Genomic DNA, 15,761 nt, shown 5'->3' on the forward strand with positions numbered 1-15,761 from the left:
AACCGATTAATGATTGCATTAAAATTATATTAATACCTCTCGATAATCTAAAGCATCAAACTTCACAAATTCTGAAAAAATAGATTGAAAAATTTGTGATCGCGATTAGTAGTAAAGTGGAAACCTTATACTGAGCGTACAAAATTAATAAAAAAAATTTTACATCAAACCTTTTCCAATATATAAGCAAAAAAATACTTTTTTTAAGTTTATAATCCAATATATAACTTACCTTTGCTTTAGTCGCTTAAACTCATTAATTTAAAACTAATATCAAATCTGCAAGTAACTATCACCAAACGTCACTATCCCAATTTATGAGGGGGTGCAGCATATGGAGCCCCCATGGTAATCCATCACAGTACATTTCTCTTTACAATAGGATATGTATTAGAGCTTATTACACAATTTTTAATATTCATTCCCCCCCCACCCCACATTTAATTTCACTTTGCTCCTTCACTTATTAAATGCTCAATATACCTAAACTATTGAATAATAGCCATAAACCTTTTTTAACCCATAAAACTTAAATTAAACTAATGTTATCTTATATTAAATGAAATTAGTCCTTAAAGAGCCTGCGGTTTAAATTATAGTATACACAACGATTGCCTCGCTATCCTATTTTAGAGCTATAGTTTTTTGTTTTTGCCTCTAAGTTTTTCCTACTTTCATATAAAAGCTTACATTAAACGGGTTTATAAAATATGTTGAAAAAACTTGTAAATTATAACAGGTTAGAAGGTTTTTTTAGTAATACTAAATTATTTTAAATTTAACAATATTGAGTTAGTAGAAGCGGATATTATAATTGCGAAATAAATAAAATTGTTTTTATTTTGATAATTTACATATTTTTATAAAGTCGGTTAACTTTTTTAATGTATAGTATCGTGAGGTCAAAGATTTTTAGAGCTACTTAAAAGTAACTAGATGTATAAAGGCACACGGCTCCTGGGGCCTCTTCTTAGTTCGCTCATATATATAACAGCTGGTCTTGCTGTTTCTGATAAAGGTAATAGAAATCCCGAGATAGTATAACAAAGAACAAACTAACAAAAGCTAAAACTTAACTAATAGGCCGACCCCCAGTCATAGGTGGTTAGGTACCTTTATTACGATTTAAACTGCTCTTAATAATGAAAATAACGGCAGTTGGCCTTAGCCCTTTAAACAATCTATGTAACATTTGACTTTGTAAGAGAGCAAATGGTCATACAGTGAACTGATGGTTCTAAGTGTGAAAATTTGTTCGTTTATTGATAGGTTTACGATTTACTAACTGTATTGCCTACCCGCTGTCTTCCTCTGGCCCGATGGAGTTCTATGACTTTATGGTTCGCTAGAGTAGGAGATTAGGTAAATTCGTTCAAAAGCTAAGGTCATACTGGTTTTAGTAATGAGTAATACGAAATAATGTTATTATAATTGATATTAGATACTTATAGTATTTTGTTTAAACTAGCTTTGATGACAAACTTAATCTAGAGTCCCCTTTTGTCGTATCTATTAGCGCTGGCTAAAACTTATGTATAAAAATAGTATAAATTTCTAGAGTATTGAATCATCTCATATGATGCCTGCTGATAGCAATGTTACAGTAGTGTTATTTTCTAGTGAGTACTATACATAAGGTGCCTGTTCGTAACTCCCAACTACCCATGTCAAAGAGATATATTAAAAAAAAATGTTTAAATGCGTGAAGTCAAGTGCATATCAATTCTCAAACCACAGTAAAATTTTAGTAATAAAAAACTCTTAAAGTTGAGATAAAAATATTCCACAGAAAATTCAGTTATATCTTTATAATAATGAATATCTTTATAAATTTAAAATAATAATCTATTTAACTCTTTTAGGGGTATCCTTTTAGCAACAAAATAGTGCAACTGAGCTAAAGGGAGCACTTATCCTAACAAATTTGTACTCTGCCTTTATAAAGTTAGAACTGCTAACATTATCTTCCTTTTTCCTTAGTAGCTAGTCTAAATTTCTACATATTTAAACTAAAGGAGTGAACTAAGTCAATAACTTTCATAACGACAGCAATAGTTCAGTCCTTGGCTGCCATGTATAAACGAGTGAATATATGTAGACTTCCAAAAGTATTATAAGCCCTTTTTATAAATAATAAAGGTTGCAAGATTTCGTGTTCCATATATATGCCCTTGTATCATATTTAAAATATGTATGGTGCTACATAACATACATTTTTATCGATACGTCTATTATTAATAATCATATAGAAAATTTTTTATTTTATCCTGGTACTGCAGCAGCAGCTGCTAAAAATAATTTGACAGTTATTTTTAAAGGTAGCATGAAATTAAGTAGTTCAAATGCTTTTTTTTTCATTTTTATTTAAGCGTTAGGGAAAAACTTATTTTTTGATGTTTTCTCCTTATGTAAATTACTAAAATAACCACACACTGGTACAGAAAATGCCCGTAGTTGCATTCCACCGTATTAAAATAATTTTTTTTAATTCAAGTAGACTCCCAACTTTAGCTAAACATAAACTCTCTAAAAAACAATTTTATGTTTAATAAATCTTTGAGCTTAATTCCTCATAACCTCTTGTCACCTTTACCAAATTGCATATATGATTATTGTCTAATTTTATTATTACCTATGTACAACTCGCGAAAAAAGTCAATATCACAAAATAAGTTCTTGGATAAGATTTTACTATATTTTTTAACTAATAAGGGGTTCCTTTTGGATTCAATTTCCTGCTTGCTGAAGTTTAGCTTTTAGAATAGTATATGTAAAAGGAACGCCAGTAATATAAACAGAGTAATCGCATAATGTCCGAGATTTATAAATAATTATATACGCATGTTATAATTAATTTATAAAATGGAAATAATACAATATTATTAAGACTATGCAAACAATAAAATAACAAACTGCAAAAAACTCATGCCTTTGAATAGATTTTTAGTACACAATTAATTTGTTAATTTGGCTTCAAAAATTAACTGGTAGCGTTAATTCATACTTATTATAATTATCCTAATATAGTAAAATATCTGGAGAACTGTGAAAGGAGCAAAATCCCTTTCTGGCTCTCGTCGGGGAAGTGGAGCGCTAACGTGGATCTGGTAAATTTACGGTAGTTAAAATAATTTTATGCATATAACCTTTGAAATCTTATTACTAATTATATAATAATTCTTTACACATTTAGTTTACTTTAAAAGAGTACTTTCGAGATGGGAATTGAAATTTCTAGCTTTATTCGAAGTCTTTTTTCAAAGACTGAAATGCGAATTTTGATGGTTGGGCTTGATGCGGCTGGTGCGCTATTTTTTTGTCTTTATCATTATTTTATGGTTTAAAATTATTTTATATAGGAAAGACAACCATTCTATATAAACTAAAGTTAGGTGAAATAGTAACCACTATTCCTACTATCGGCTTCAACGTGGAAACGGTTGATTATAAAAATAATTCGTTCACTGTGTGGGATGTTGGAGGGCAAGACAAAATTCGCCCACTTTGGAGACATTACTTTCAAAATACTCAAGGTTGAGCAATAAGTATGGAAATTTTTTATAAAGTTTATTAACGTTTTCCTAGGGCTTATATTTGTAGTGGATAGCAATGATGTCGAGCGCATCGGTGAAGCTCGTGAAGAGTTAATGAGAATGTTAGCTGAAGACGAGTTGAGAAATGCTGTTTTGCTCGTGTTTGCAAACAAACAAGATCTTCCCAATTCTTTGAACGCCGCTGAAGTTACGGAGAAACTTGGATTGCATTCTTTAAAAAATAGAATTTGGTACATCCAAGCAACTTGTGCTACTAGTGGAGATGGCCTCTATGAAGGCTTAGATTGGCTTTCTCAAAAACTTAAAGGCAGGCAATAAATTTATGGAATAAATTTATACACAAGATCTTTAAGAGATTTTTTAAATGTTAAAGTAAATTTTTTTTGGTTTCGGAAGCTAATATAATTTTTCGAAGCACATTCCCCCCCCTAGATTTTATAATATCTATAATGCGGTGTTCCTGCGCTGCTTAGGTCAATATCATGAATTTAAATTTACAGCTTGCGGTTAAAATAGTTTTTAATTGTTTACTTTATTAAGAACCCAACGATTCTTTTTTTACTGGTTATTAACTTTGTCAATCTCTTTATTATGGGTGAAAAGAATATAAATACAAATTATATAATGCACAAAACTGCCAAAAGTCCACGTTCTTATTAAGGCGTTCGAGAGTGCCCAAATTATACAAAAAGTTCATTAATTTTTATTTAGTATCGAAGAGTCTTTTGTTTATCTTTTAGAAAACGCAAAAATTCTTTTTATTGTTACTAAAAAAAGTTATATTATCTCCACTACTATATAAACCTGTTTTTCCACTTCCTGATGTTTTTTATTTTTAAAATAAATGGGGTAACAAAAAATCTTTTTTTTGTATAGCATTATTAAAAGTTTACAGCGTTAAGTTAATAAGGTTTGATAAAACTAATTATAATATTAAAAACGCATATTGTTATAGCCAAGTTATCAAAATTATACTAGAAGTTGAATGTATTTTTTTGTAAAAAAAAAGTTATTCTTTACGTGATAGAAGAAATACAGCGTTAACTCCGCCTTAAGCGCAACTTACATACACTTCTTAACTTTTCTTCGGAAGTTATTTTTTTTTACTTTACCTTATTGTAGATGAAGAGTTCGAATTAATAAAAGATATTTAAACTATTATAAATCATTTTTTATTAAATTTTACATGTGTCAACCTTAAATCGCTTACTGAAAAATCTAAATTTTTACTTATAACAGTCTTTTGTGTTACAGTAAATAAATTTATAAGGAAATAAATAGTAGATACAATACTTTTTAAGTTTAACAAGAAACAGTTAATAGCTACCTAAAATCCTGGGAAATGTGACAAATTTTTAAAATTATAATTTATTCTAGTATATACTTAAAATATGCTACTTTGCCTTACACCTTTACGAATGCAGGAAATCTTAGGGGAAAAAATATAGGTTTAATAAACGACTGTGTTATTATCGTATTTTATTCTTGTTCAGCAAGTTAAGCAGTATGTAATCTTCCATATTCACACCAGCTTATGAGTTCTTAATATTTTAGCTTAAGATCATAATAACAAGGGCTGTCCGAATAAACCAAACTCATTGAAGATGTGTTTGCTTCCTTTTTAAAGATATAGAGAACATAAAACCCACCCTCATTTTGACTTTACTATAGCAAATAAGTTGTTTAAGTGATTATACAACTTAACAACTCCAAAATAAGGTCCAAGGTTATACCCCTTTTCTTTCAAGGTTGTTTAAAATCTTGAACATTCTATTTTATACAAAGTCTATCAAACTAGGTAATGTAAAAATTAAACTTGTAATACAGTTTGACTTTTTTATTAAATGTTTATTTAAAAAACTGTTGTTAGTTTTAAGCCCTACAGCTTAGCCCTTGCGATTTAAACATCTATCCATGATTTCGCACTAGAACCGGGGTGTATATATTCCCCGAATAGCAGTTTTTGGATTTATTTTCTTTTAAACAATTCTTCATTCCCGGGCCGCTGGACTTGCAGAGGGTGTTTTCATAACAAAGTATAGCAGAAAATTTCAATTAGTTGATGAATACCGTATCAGTCTAACACAATAACACGTTTACACAACACCTAAGACACAATTTAAAACGCAATATATGGAAAAACAAAAATAAACATAGATTACGAAACACTGTATAATACTTTAAATCTAAAGTTCGCAACCATGAGACATACATAAACACAGAACACTAGCCCTCTAAATTTTCACAGGAAAATGATACGTGATTAATCCAATCGGAAACTTGAGGGGAAGAACTGATAAAGATACGAAAGAGAAATTAACATTTCAACGCATAAAATATCTAATATAACCTACCTTTTTTAAATGGATACAAAATGAACAAAGTAAAATTTTATCTGGTTTAATTAAATCTATTATACATATATGGAAGCAAATTTTGACATTCTGTAAATAATAAGGACCTAAACTCATTAGAAGTGTCCTCGATTAAGTATACTTTTCATATACGTTTTTCACTCAAGTTTTGAAACAATAGTAAGGGAAGATAGGTTAGCGGGTTAAGATTTCGTGATCTCCTTGTAGAATGCCATTTTTATTAATAAATAAATAAATTAGCATTTATTATAGTTCCTCGTGATATCTAATTTCAATAAACATGTCTATCAGGCTAGGAAATTCAAATAAAGTAGTTTATAATGTTCGCTTAGCTAAACTTTGTACTACTTTTCGGCTTTCAGTCTACGCTCCTTTTATTATGTCGTTTAAAGCCTAAAAACCTAAATAAAGTTGATTGCTTTTACTAAAGATCAAAGCACAGTTAACTTGTAATAACAACAAAACCTTGAGCTAACAAATTATTTACTCAGTTGTAAAGAGTTAATAAAATAATACCCATTATTATCTTTTTTAAACATTTATTAAGTTATAATATTTTTTTTATAAATAATTATAGAAGTGATATTAAAGTGATAGTCTTATAGTAAAGGAAGAAACAGAAGACAGTGCTTCAATAGAAATTTTTTTTGTCTGTATGGAAAAAATTTGCAAACATTAGTTCTCTTAAATCTCCCTAGCAGAATTATATTTTTGAATGGCTTCTACTTCGTTGCTGAGAGTTTCCGCGTTAGGGTTTTGCCTCCCGCATCTCTTGCAGTTTTTCTTTTTCTTCGTTTGTTGACGAAGGGGCTCAGTGCGCGTAAGAAATCTATAATATTAAATTAAATAACAGTTCTACTACCTCGACTTACCTATATTATACTTTATATTATTTAAATTGTTACTTCACTGTCTATAATATACAATCTCGAAGGCCTTCAACTTGCAAGATCAACACAGAAACTAAACAACCCTAACAAATTTTGTTTTAAATCTCTACAGGAAAACAACCGTAGGGAACGATAACAACTCTTATTTTGAACGGAAGCATAAAAAATACGTCAATATTTAAATGGCTGAAGCTCCTAACTTAAGACTTAAATACTGTGGATGCTCATCTCGCAGAAAGTATAAAAAAAAATTTTTAAGCTTAAATTTGTCATAAAAGGGTGGCCTATTCCAGAAATAAAAATAAATAACTATTTTACAGATATGCTACTTACTAATAATTTTGACTATACAATTTATTTTTTTTTGCAAAGTTAAAAGTTCTTTAAGAAGCTTGAGCTTCTTTAATTGCTTTTCTAAAGAGGAAACGGCTTTGTAGTAATTATTAATATATATATATATATTAAGGTAATATCTATAACTGTCTGTTATTAATTTTTTATTTATCTCGTTCTCTTTTTATAATTTTTAGCTACTACCTCGTAGGGGTGTCTGTAAACTACTTGTAGGGTCCAGCAACGGGATATTTTTTTTTCATTTCTTCAGTTTTCAGTAAGCACACTATCTCAGGGCCCACAAATATTTGCCCATCTTATATTTCTTGACGTGTAAAGGCTTTTTTGCTGTCATGCGGATGACCGATGCTACTGGTCCCAATTTTTTAATGACAGGGAACGGTTGACGAAGCATCTAAAATAAAGAAGAGTCATTTTTTCACGGTAACATATCATACCTTTAAATTAATACTTTGGCGTGGTTGAGTATACTTTTCCATTTGAATATTTTTTGAAATTTTTTAATCCAAAACACTTTATGTACTTCTTGTCATATTATTGAAATTTGATACAAGAAGGTTCAACGAGGAAAAAAATGCGTAAACCCGACCCTTTGAATTCCAGCCTAAAAGCCTATGCAATATTTGTGCAAAGAAATATTGTGCAGAGTATATAGGAAGGACTGTCACACGGGCTGATCTATGCATATTATGTTTGTAAATGATAAGTTACTTGCTATTATCATTTTGCTTACCTGTTTTTACATCAACGTTATAAAGAGGAGTGCACTGCTGTGCTCTGTATAGCAATTAGAGCATTTTCAAACAACTGCTCCAGAAACCAGGGTGCTGTCCGGTAGAGGTTACTAAGTTCCTTCTTTCCACCTTACGGAAAAGCATTTTCTTCGCCCCAAATAAAGGATTAATTAAATGCTGATGACTGAGTTACCAGCTTGTTCAACCACTTATAATCACCTCGCCACTCAGAAAAAAAATATAATTTCAAAAATTTAGAAAACAGCAATAAACGTTACCTTCATTTGAGTGTTCAAAGATGTCTCAATAGTAGCCTTTTTACTGCAGCCAGATGCTTTATAGCGATGGTAATTTATGGTTTGCAAATTTTTAGGTGTATTCTGAGCAAACTTTATGTAGTGGCCCATCCAGCAGTGGCCAAGCTTTCGGGCTGAAGACCACGTGTTGCATTCGGCAAATCAGGCCCTATATGAAGTAAAAACAGTGATTTACTTAAATGTTGGAAAAAGTAGCCAATTAAGGGGGAGTACAAATTATTTTTTTTCCAGCGATTCCAAAATCTGTTTTTATTCTTGCTCGAAGTCCCCATAGAAGTAACCCTTTTTCATGGACTTTTTTTAGAAAGGTGAAATGGTAGGTTTCTTGACCTATTCGTTATGAAAATGGTATTGTCTATTAAAAAATGCTTTATTTCATAGGTACCTATGACAATTCCGTATAAGTTATCCGGTTTGACATGCGTCACTATACCTTAATTAAGTACAAATGTATATCTTGGGTTAATCCCTCTTGTGGAACTCCGATGCCGACCTTAAGGAGGTATTACAGATAGTTAACCCCCATAAAATTTTCGTAACAATGTATCCTATTTTTACTCCTGGTTGAAAATTCATTAAGAAAAATTCTTTTATAGATATTTTCTGCAAGGTTTTTAAAGGCCGGAGTTTTGAAACCCTTGAGTAAATTTTATTTCCGCTCTTTCCTTTGATAAAATTAATTTACTGCCAAAGAAACTAATTTTCCTAACTATTTTTTTTATAATAGGAGGTCCCTCTTCCATGGTGGGCCATCAAATTTATTACGTTATTATTTGCATAGAAGTACCTTTAGTGCCTTAATAAGAGTTAGTAACTATATTAAAATTATTTGTTTTTAAAATAACCTATACTATGTATTATGCGCCCCCATTCTGTTGCATAAAGAATGAAACTCAAGGATATGGGCCTCAAAGAATTTTTTTTAACCTCGGAAAGATTATAAGGAAAGTACAAGTGCTGTTTTTCTTCTTGTTTTCCTGAGCAGAATATAATAAAATCGTAAAAAGACAGTTAAGCTACTTATCAATTTTTTTAAATTGTTATTATCACTTCTAGCCATCAGTTAAAGTATCTCCGATATATCTACTAGAATTTGTTTTATCTTCATAGGAGGTAGTCATAATTCAAAATTTTTTTTAAACAAATGAATTTGCATTATACAAGGGTATTTAAGACACCAATTTCACAACATATTAAAGGATAAGATCAACAATAACCAGTGTAAAGAAGCAAAACAATGAGGGATGGATCACTCTTTTTTTAATTGTGCAGATGCACATAATTTTGGAAATTTATGAAACAGGTCAGAAATCGCGGACATGCACCACTACCGCTACTTTGCGAGAAAAATTTTGTGACTGAAATGATGTAGACAAAGTTACGCTATTAGCTATTCTTCTCGCTCCCCAGAAGGTGTGCCTGCTCTTTCAACTGCCAATGATACGCTCTCTCAGAGAATTTTCTCCTTATCAGACCAACGAACCAACTGGAATAGTTAATGTAGACGCGATTCAAGCGACTGTTATAGCGCTACCCAAACAAAAAGCTTCTGTCTTCGATGAAGTTACCAATGAGATGTTGAAAAAATGCCTTAAACAGCAATGCACTATTTGTCTCCTAGCAAATTTAGAGATGAGCATTAGCAGTTTTATAACATGATAGAGAACAGCAACTGTTGTGATGCTGCCGAAGACATCGAAGCCGAAAGCTGCAACCTGCAAATATCGACCATTAGCCTCCTGTGAGCTGTAGGCAAAGTGGGCGTAGCCGCTTTACTGCACCGTCTTGGGAAGGTCGTTGAGGCTCGTGACCCTTGCGAAGTCCGCACTCAACGATCTAGCAACACTACTCGCGCTTTTAGCTTTAAAAAGGAATCAAGCTTCGTCTTCATAGACATTGATTAGACCATTGATTAAGTTTTAGCATAAAGGTCTGTAGCGCAAGCTCAGATCGTTAACCGTTAATCTAACCCTTATGGGGTCTTGAAAATGCCGCCGTCTTTGCAATAACTGGCAATAGGAGGCTCCTAAGAACCTCTTCTCTCGCCCCTACTGTTCGCAGCCTATATCCGCGACGTACCCTTACAACCATTTCCCTCGCGTATCGCCCTCTACACCCACGATACACCATTTACTCATCATCGAAGTCACCCGCCCTGCTGTACCAGCATTTGCAGCAATATCCTTACACGCTCGCCGGCTGTTTCGTAAAAGTAAAGTTCTTTTTTTAAACGCGACGAAGAGTAAAGCCCCCTATTAACGTGACGCTCTTAACTTTGATGGCATGAAGATTTCGTGCACTCTCAAGAGAATATTTGGGAGCCATCATAGACAACCAATTTTTGGAAAGTCAACACGTGGACTAAGTAGTGGCGAAGATCAAGACAGCGAAAGGCGCTTTATCTTTATTATGCAGCAAAAGCAAGCTTTCATCGCGCAACAAAAGACGATTGAAGTGCTTTGCATTTAGCCAATAATGACATCTGCTTCTGCTGCAGAACCTACAATTTTACGATAATAGCGTGTGCACTTCAAGCGCTTCGAAACAAGTTACCGCGCGTGATGATAGTGATGATAAATACTCCGTGGTTTGTGCGGAGCGAAGCTTTCTACCGAGATCTCCAGTTGAACTCATTAAGCGCTACTTATTTGTTTGACAGGTGTCAGTCCGACCTCTCCTATCGCTTACATCTTACCATTGATCTATGATGCTGTATAAAAGTAATAATGAGAATTAGGAAACAGATATATTTAGACTGTCGCGCACTCCCTTTTAAAGAATGAAAGCTGTCATTAGAGTGTGCATTACAGTCATATATATATATAGGTGCCAGATAAACTTCTCAAGTTTACCACCCCTATATATAGAAACTTAAATGACCCCAAAAGTCCTTTGTTGTTTTCCCCTTAATACTCATTACTATAGCAATTACAAGTTTATCTGAGAGATTTGGTCTTCTAAATAAAGTTAAAGTTAAAAATTTACTATTTTTCTATTGGTGCATATATTTATCCGTTCTCTAACATTGGAACCGCATCGGTAACAGGTAAAAAAAATTACACTTGGCTGCGATTCCGCTCGAGTATCCGGATGTTTTGACTCGGTCGAGTCCAAGGAAAAACCATTTATAAATAAAAATAATATATAGTTAACAAAGCGTTTTAATGCACAGTCCTTTGCTTCATTATAAAAAAACGCTTGAAAAGTTATAGTACTTAAATAGTCTTGAAAACTAAAAAGAACCGAAAGTGCGTAAAAACAAATACCATTAAAAAGTTAATTAATTTAAGAGTTCATTGACTTTATTATACTTAATACTAAGAGAGGATATATCTACCTGTTCACACCCAAAATAGCGTAGCTTTAAACCTGTTTTAAAAAAAGTATCTATTTAGGGTTATTTATTCAATTTTTTAGTTGTATATTGTTTTACTCAACTTTAAACAATTTTTTTAATTACTGAGTTAAATTTTAGAAGTTATACATCCCCTTTACTGGGTAAAAAGATAAGTTTACAATCTTCTTAGCATAAATCTAATAATTTAATATATTTTTAATTTTTTTTTGTACTATCATGCGAGAAAGTAAAAGTAGATTTTTCCCGTTAAAACTTACTTTTGTGTTCATATGAGTGAAGGAAATGAAAGAAAAAACATATAGCTCTATAAACTAATATATTCCCATTACAAAGAAGTGTGGCTGCCTTAGTATAGTGATGAGCCTAGATTTCTAGTTCTTTATTCAGCTTTAAAGAGATTACCGCTTAATAGTCTGCAGGCGGCCAAAATAGTATAGCAATATAATTTACTCGTAGTTATGATAATTATATGAAGAGTGCAGCTTTTATTTTAATCCCATAGAGGTTTAGTTTTAAATAAAGCTATCCAAGCTCTTTATTTTGATAAAAAAACTTATATCCATGCGTTCTCAAAGATGAAGAAGCTCTTCTAGTTTTAGAAGGACTGAAAAATTAGCAGACAGTTTTTTAGGTAGAAAGTTTTGCGATGATCAAACGTAAGTTATTTTGTTTTTGTAAAGTATGTAAGGCCCAAAAGAAGTCAGTCACTTTAACAAACAAGCTAATTATAAACAACTTCAAATTAGCACACTACATAACAAACTTTCTTCTGCCTTTATACACTTAATTTATCACCTCCCTACTACAACTACCCTCGATCTTTTGGCCAAAGCTAGAGAAGTACGTTAAGCAAGGCTCGAGAAGGTTTATTTGTAATTGTGTTCTCATACCAGCATCATAGTTATAAAAGCTCGCATGATGGGACTCAAGCTGAACCACCTAAAATTTTAGGTTAGCTACAGGTAAACAATAAAAGTTATGTTGGCTAATCTTTTTTGAACGTTTAAGTAAAATATTGTATGATAAAGTTTTTATTAAATTGTTAATTGCTTAGGCCAGAGGATTTTAGAGTGCAATGTATACAATCAATATATAATTAAAATACGGGCTTTTTCATATACTTAACGTTATATAACAATTTATTTCCATAGAAAATTATAAAAAAAGTGTAACACATAGAGGCGTAAAAGCACAAAAACTGTTAAAAAAAAAGTTCAGTTTCAAATGTTATTTTTTCTTCAAAGTTGACTGTGTGAAGGCGTAGCAATAATTACTAACAATATGAAATAAGAAACGTTGAGCTCTCCGCGTTCTTATATTGCTTATTAGTTGGCGGCCTCAGGCGGCTTGAGAACTGTTAACTATAAGTATTACTGTGAATCTAAGCTTTAACTAATTTCCATATTACATTTCTTTGTAAGATATTATATTATCTTACTTTACTTAAATACTTTAAAATATAATTTTTTTAAGTTTTAAGTCTAAGATCTACACCTCAGTAGACTTCAGCGTAACCCTCGTAGCTACACAGTCTATTTTCATCATCGTGGTCTCGGACTTAAACCTAATCTACTTGCTTCGGTACTATTAGTAGTATTTTAGCATCTTATTTAATAAAAACCCTATAATAGGAGTTAAAAGTGTTAATTTATTATTTACTGAATGACTTCTGTGTCTTCGGCTCCCGTAAGGACCTTACAAGAAATTAGAAGTTTAGCTTTAACGCTAAACAATTCATCTACTAGAACTTTTGGAAGGTATTTCGTTATTATTTATATACATACATGCTAGCTTTTATACGTTGCCATTTACTATTAAAGGGTTAAAAAACAATTACTTGAGATTAACATATTGTATATTGAGTACGACGGCGTTATTTTGTGCGTGGACATCTCTCTGCTTGCTGGCATCCATAGTTTTCAACAAAATTCTCTCTACCATATTATAGGAGAAATTAAGTTGACTGTATTATTTTTTAATTTTTTATTTGCTTAGATCTTTCATTCCTCAACCCTATAGGATTCTAATCTTTGGTTGGAAACGTTCCCTGAGGATCACTTTTTGATACCTACTATAAAACTTCAAGCACGCATTTGTAAATGTGCCGAGGGGCTTGACGTTGGTTTATTTATGGAAGCAATAAGTAAAATTACTTTTTTATTTTATCTTTTTATTACTTTTACTTTTTGTTACTTTTCTTTACTGCTAGAGTTGCGTAGGACGTATCTGGAAAGCCTTACTAATGAAAGTGAAATGAGAATAAGTTAGGATTCTGAATATTATTTACCTTAAGCAAAATTCCTTTGGGATTTAATAAATATATTATCAGTTTGATACTCCAGAGTTAGTGCTAGTAGTCTTAAGACAGAGTTTTACTTCATTCTTCATAAAAGTTGAGTTTATTGGTGGTTATAAATTATATCTTATATATAGTTACTTCCTTGAATACAGGTGATGTACCTTTTTATTATTTCGTAACGAGTAGGTGTATTCATTTAAAAAAATTCGATAAATATTTGTCTTCAATAAAAAATGTCTTACATTAGTAAATTGTTTAATTGTTCTATTAAAAGCAAGCAATTTTCAATATAAAATGTCTTATATAAATAAATTGTTTAATTTCTATTAAGATCAAACAAGCTTAATAACTTCCGGTTATGCTAAATATTACTAAATACATACACTAAAAAGAACTACAAAATAGGGTTATCAAGTTAGGGCATCTCACCCTCTGAAACCCTATTATGAAGCTTTTGTCGACTTTTTATAAAGGTTTAAATATTATGAAGGTAAAGAAATGTTGGTGTAGAAGAGTTATGAACTTTTACGCTAATTTATTTCGTTATAATACCGCTACGAAATTTAACCTTTACGTTTTATTGTTACCTTCTGTTACAGCTTTCGTCAATCATACTATCTTAAGTTGAAAGAGGAAATTAAAGTAAAAAATTTTAAAGCCCCCTAAACTCTTTCGTAAACCCAAAAGTTTAATTCTTTATAGTTTATTAACTTAAGAGTTACAAAGCTGAAAAAAAGGTAAAAAAAAAGCAACTTATGTCTATATTTTTTGAAATCTGTCAGTGCATCTTTGGAAGCGCAAAACTAAGAGAAACATTGAACTTTCTTTATAATGAAACATATGACAATTATTGGCTAAGCAGATTTATGATGGCACTTGGAGGAGACTACAAAGATCACGTCTTTATTTTTATAGAGTATTTGAACTTTTACGAAACTGTAGCAACTGGGGAGCTTATTGAATAAATAGTTAATTAAGCCTTATGCATTAAACGTTGCGCGCCCATTTTAAATTTAATAATCGGGTCGTTTTTCGAAAAAAAATTTAAATAGCAAACTAAAACTATTATTAGCTGCTTACGCAAATATTATATAGGATCTAAAAATGTATAAAACAGACCAATAAATAAAAACAATAAACAAACTATGTATTATTGAGCGAACCGTATTATAATTTCCTTATGCAAATGATAAACTGGAACTTAAGGTGCAAGAAATTGCTAAATAAAAAAAGATAGAGCGTAACTCATAACAAATTCAATATGCTATTCCTATAGTGGATCTTAAAATGTAAAAGACAGCTAAATGAGTAGAGATAATAAATTCAATATTATATTCAAAAACATAACTTGTTATTATTTTCTATGCAAATACTATGTTGTGTCTAAAGAAATTTATTAAATTAATATTCTATTTAAAAATGTAAAACACAAGTTTTTGCCAAAATTTGGTAATACACTCTTTTAAGTAAAAAAATTGTTTTGTTCTATTTATTTATTAAACTGTTATAAAAAAAATAATTACAAAAGTTCATAATTAAAATTAAATAGAATTTAAACTATCTTAATCTCGATATGAAAAATTTCAAAGAATAATAAAGAAATAATATAACTCATATATATAATTTAATAAAGTAATATACAAAAAATTATTATACGATATTACATAAATAAATAATACAAGTTTTTTTTTCTCTTAAGTTTTATTTAAGTAACCTGTAAAAATTTATAAAAATATAAACATAAAAAAAATTTCACTTTTGGTTAAGATTTAAAAGTTTACTATTTTTAAAATAATTTTTAAAAATATTATGAGAAACAAAGCTTCTCAAATTTTTTATCTTTCTCTTTATGTCATAATCTTACCTTATCACCTTATATA

General features: G+C 30.8%; 1 protein-coding gene and 1 long non-coding RNA gene across 3 annotated transcripts; both read left to right on the plus strand.

Annotated features, from left to right (window-relative positions):
- Nucleotides 1-3,057: 3,057 nt before the first annotated feature.
- Nucleotides 3,058-3,872, plus strand: LOC135119559 (ADP-ribosylation factor 1-like 2). 2 transcript variants are annotated; one of them, XM_064043965.1, is made up of 4 exons: nt 3,058-3,118; nt 3,194-3,303; nt 3,360-3,533; nt 3,586-3,872. In XM_064043965.1, the coding sequence occupies exons 2-4, from the start codon at nt 3,219-3,221 to the stop codon at nt 3,870-3,872; spliced, it is 546 nt and encodes a 181-aa protein (XP_063900035.1). In that variant the 5' UTR covers nt 3,058-3,118; nt 3,194-3,218. The 2 variants fall into 2 exon arrangements, with proteins under 2 accessions (XP_063900035.1, XP_063900036.1); XM_064043966.1 differs by having other exon boundaries at nt 3,062-3,107.
- Nucleotides 3,873-13,265: 9,393 nt separating this feature from the next.
- LOC135119560 (uncharacterized) lies at nt 13,266-13,893 on the plus strand. Its single transcript, XR_010278273.1, has 4 exons — nt 13,266-13,339; nt 13,403-13,547; nt 13,602-13,725; nt 13,792-13,893. It is a non-coding gene; the product is annotated as an uncharacterized LOC135119560 (long non-coding RNA).
- Nucleotides 13,894-15,761: the final 1,868 nt, after the last annotated feature.

The sequence above is a fragment of the Zophobas morio genome, unplaced genomic scaffold (assembly GCF_036711695.1).
Source record: "Zophobas morio isolate AGI-343-1 ecotype UQ-CSIRO unplaced genomic scaffold, CSIRO_AGI_Zmor_V1 ptg000273l, whole genome shotgun sequence".
In the NCBI taxonomy this organism is placed as follows: Eukaryota; Metazoa; Arthropoda; class Insecta; order Coleoptera; family Tenebrionidae; genus Zophobas; species Zophobas morio.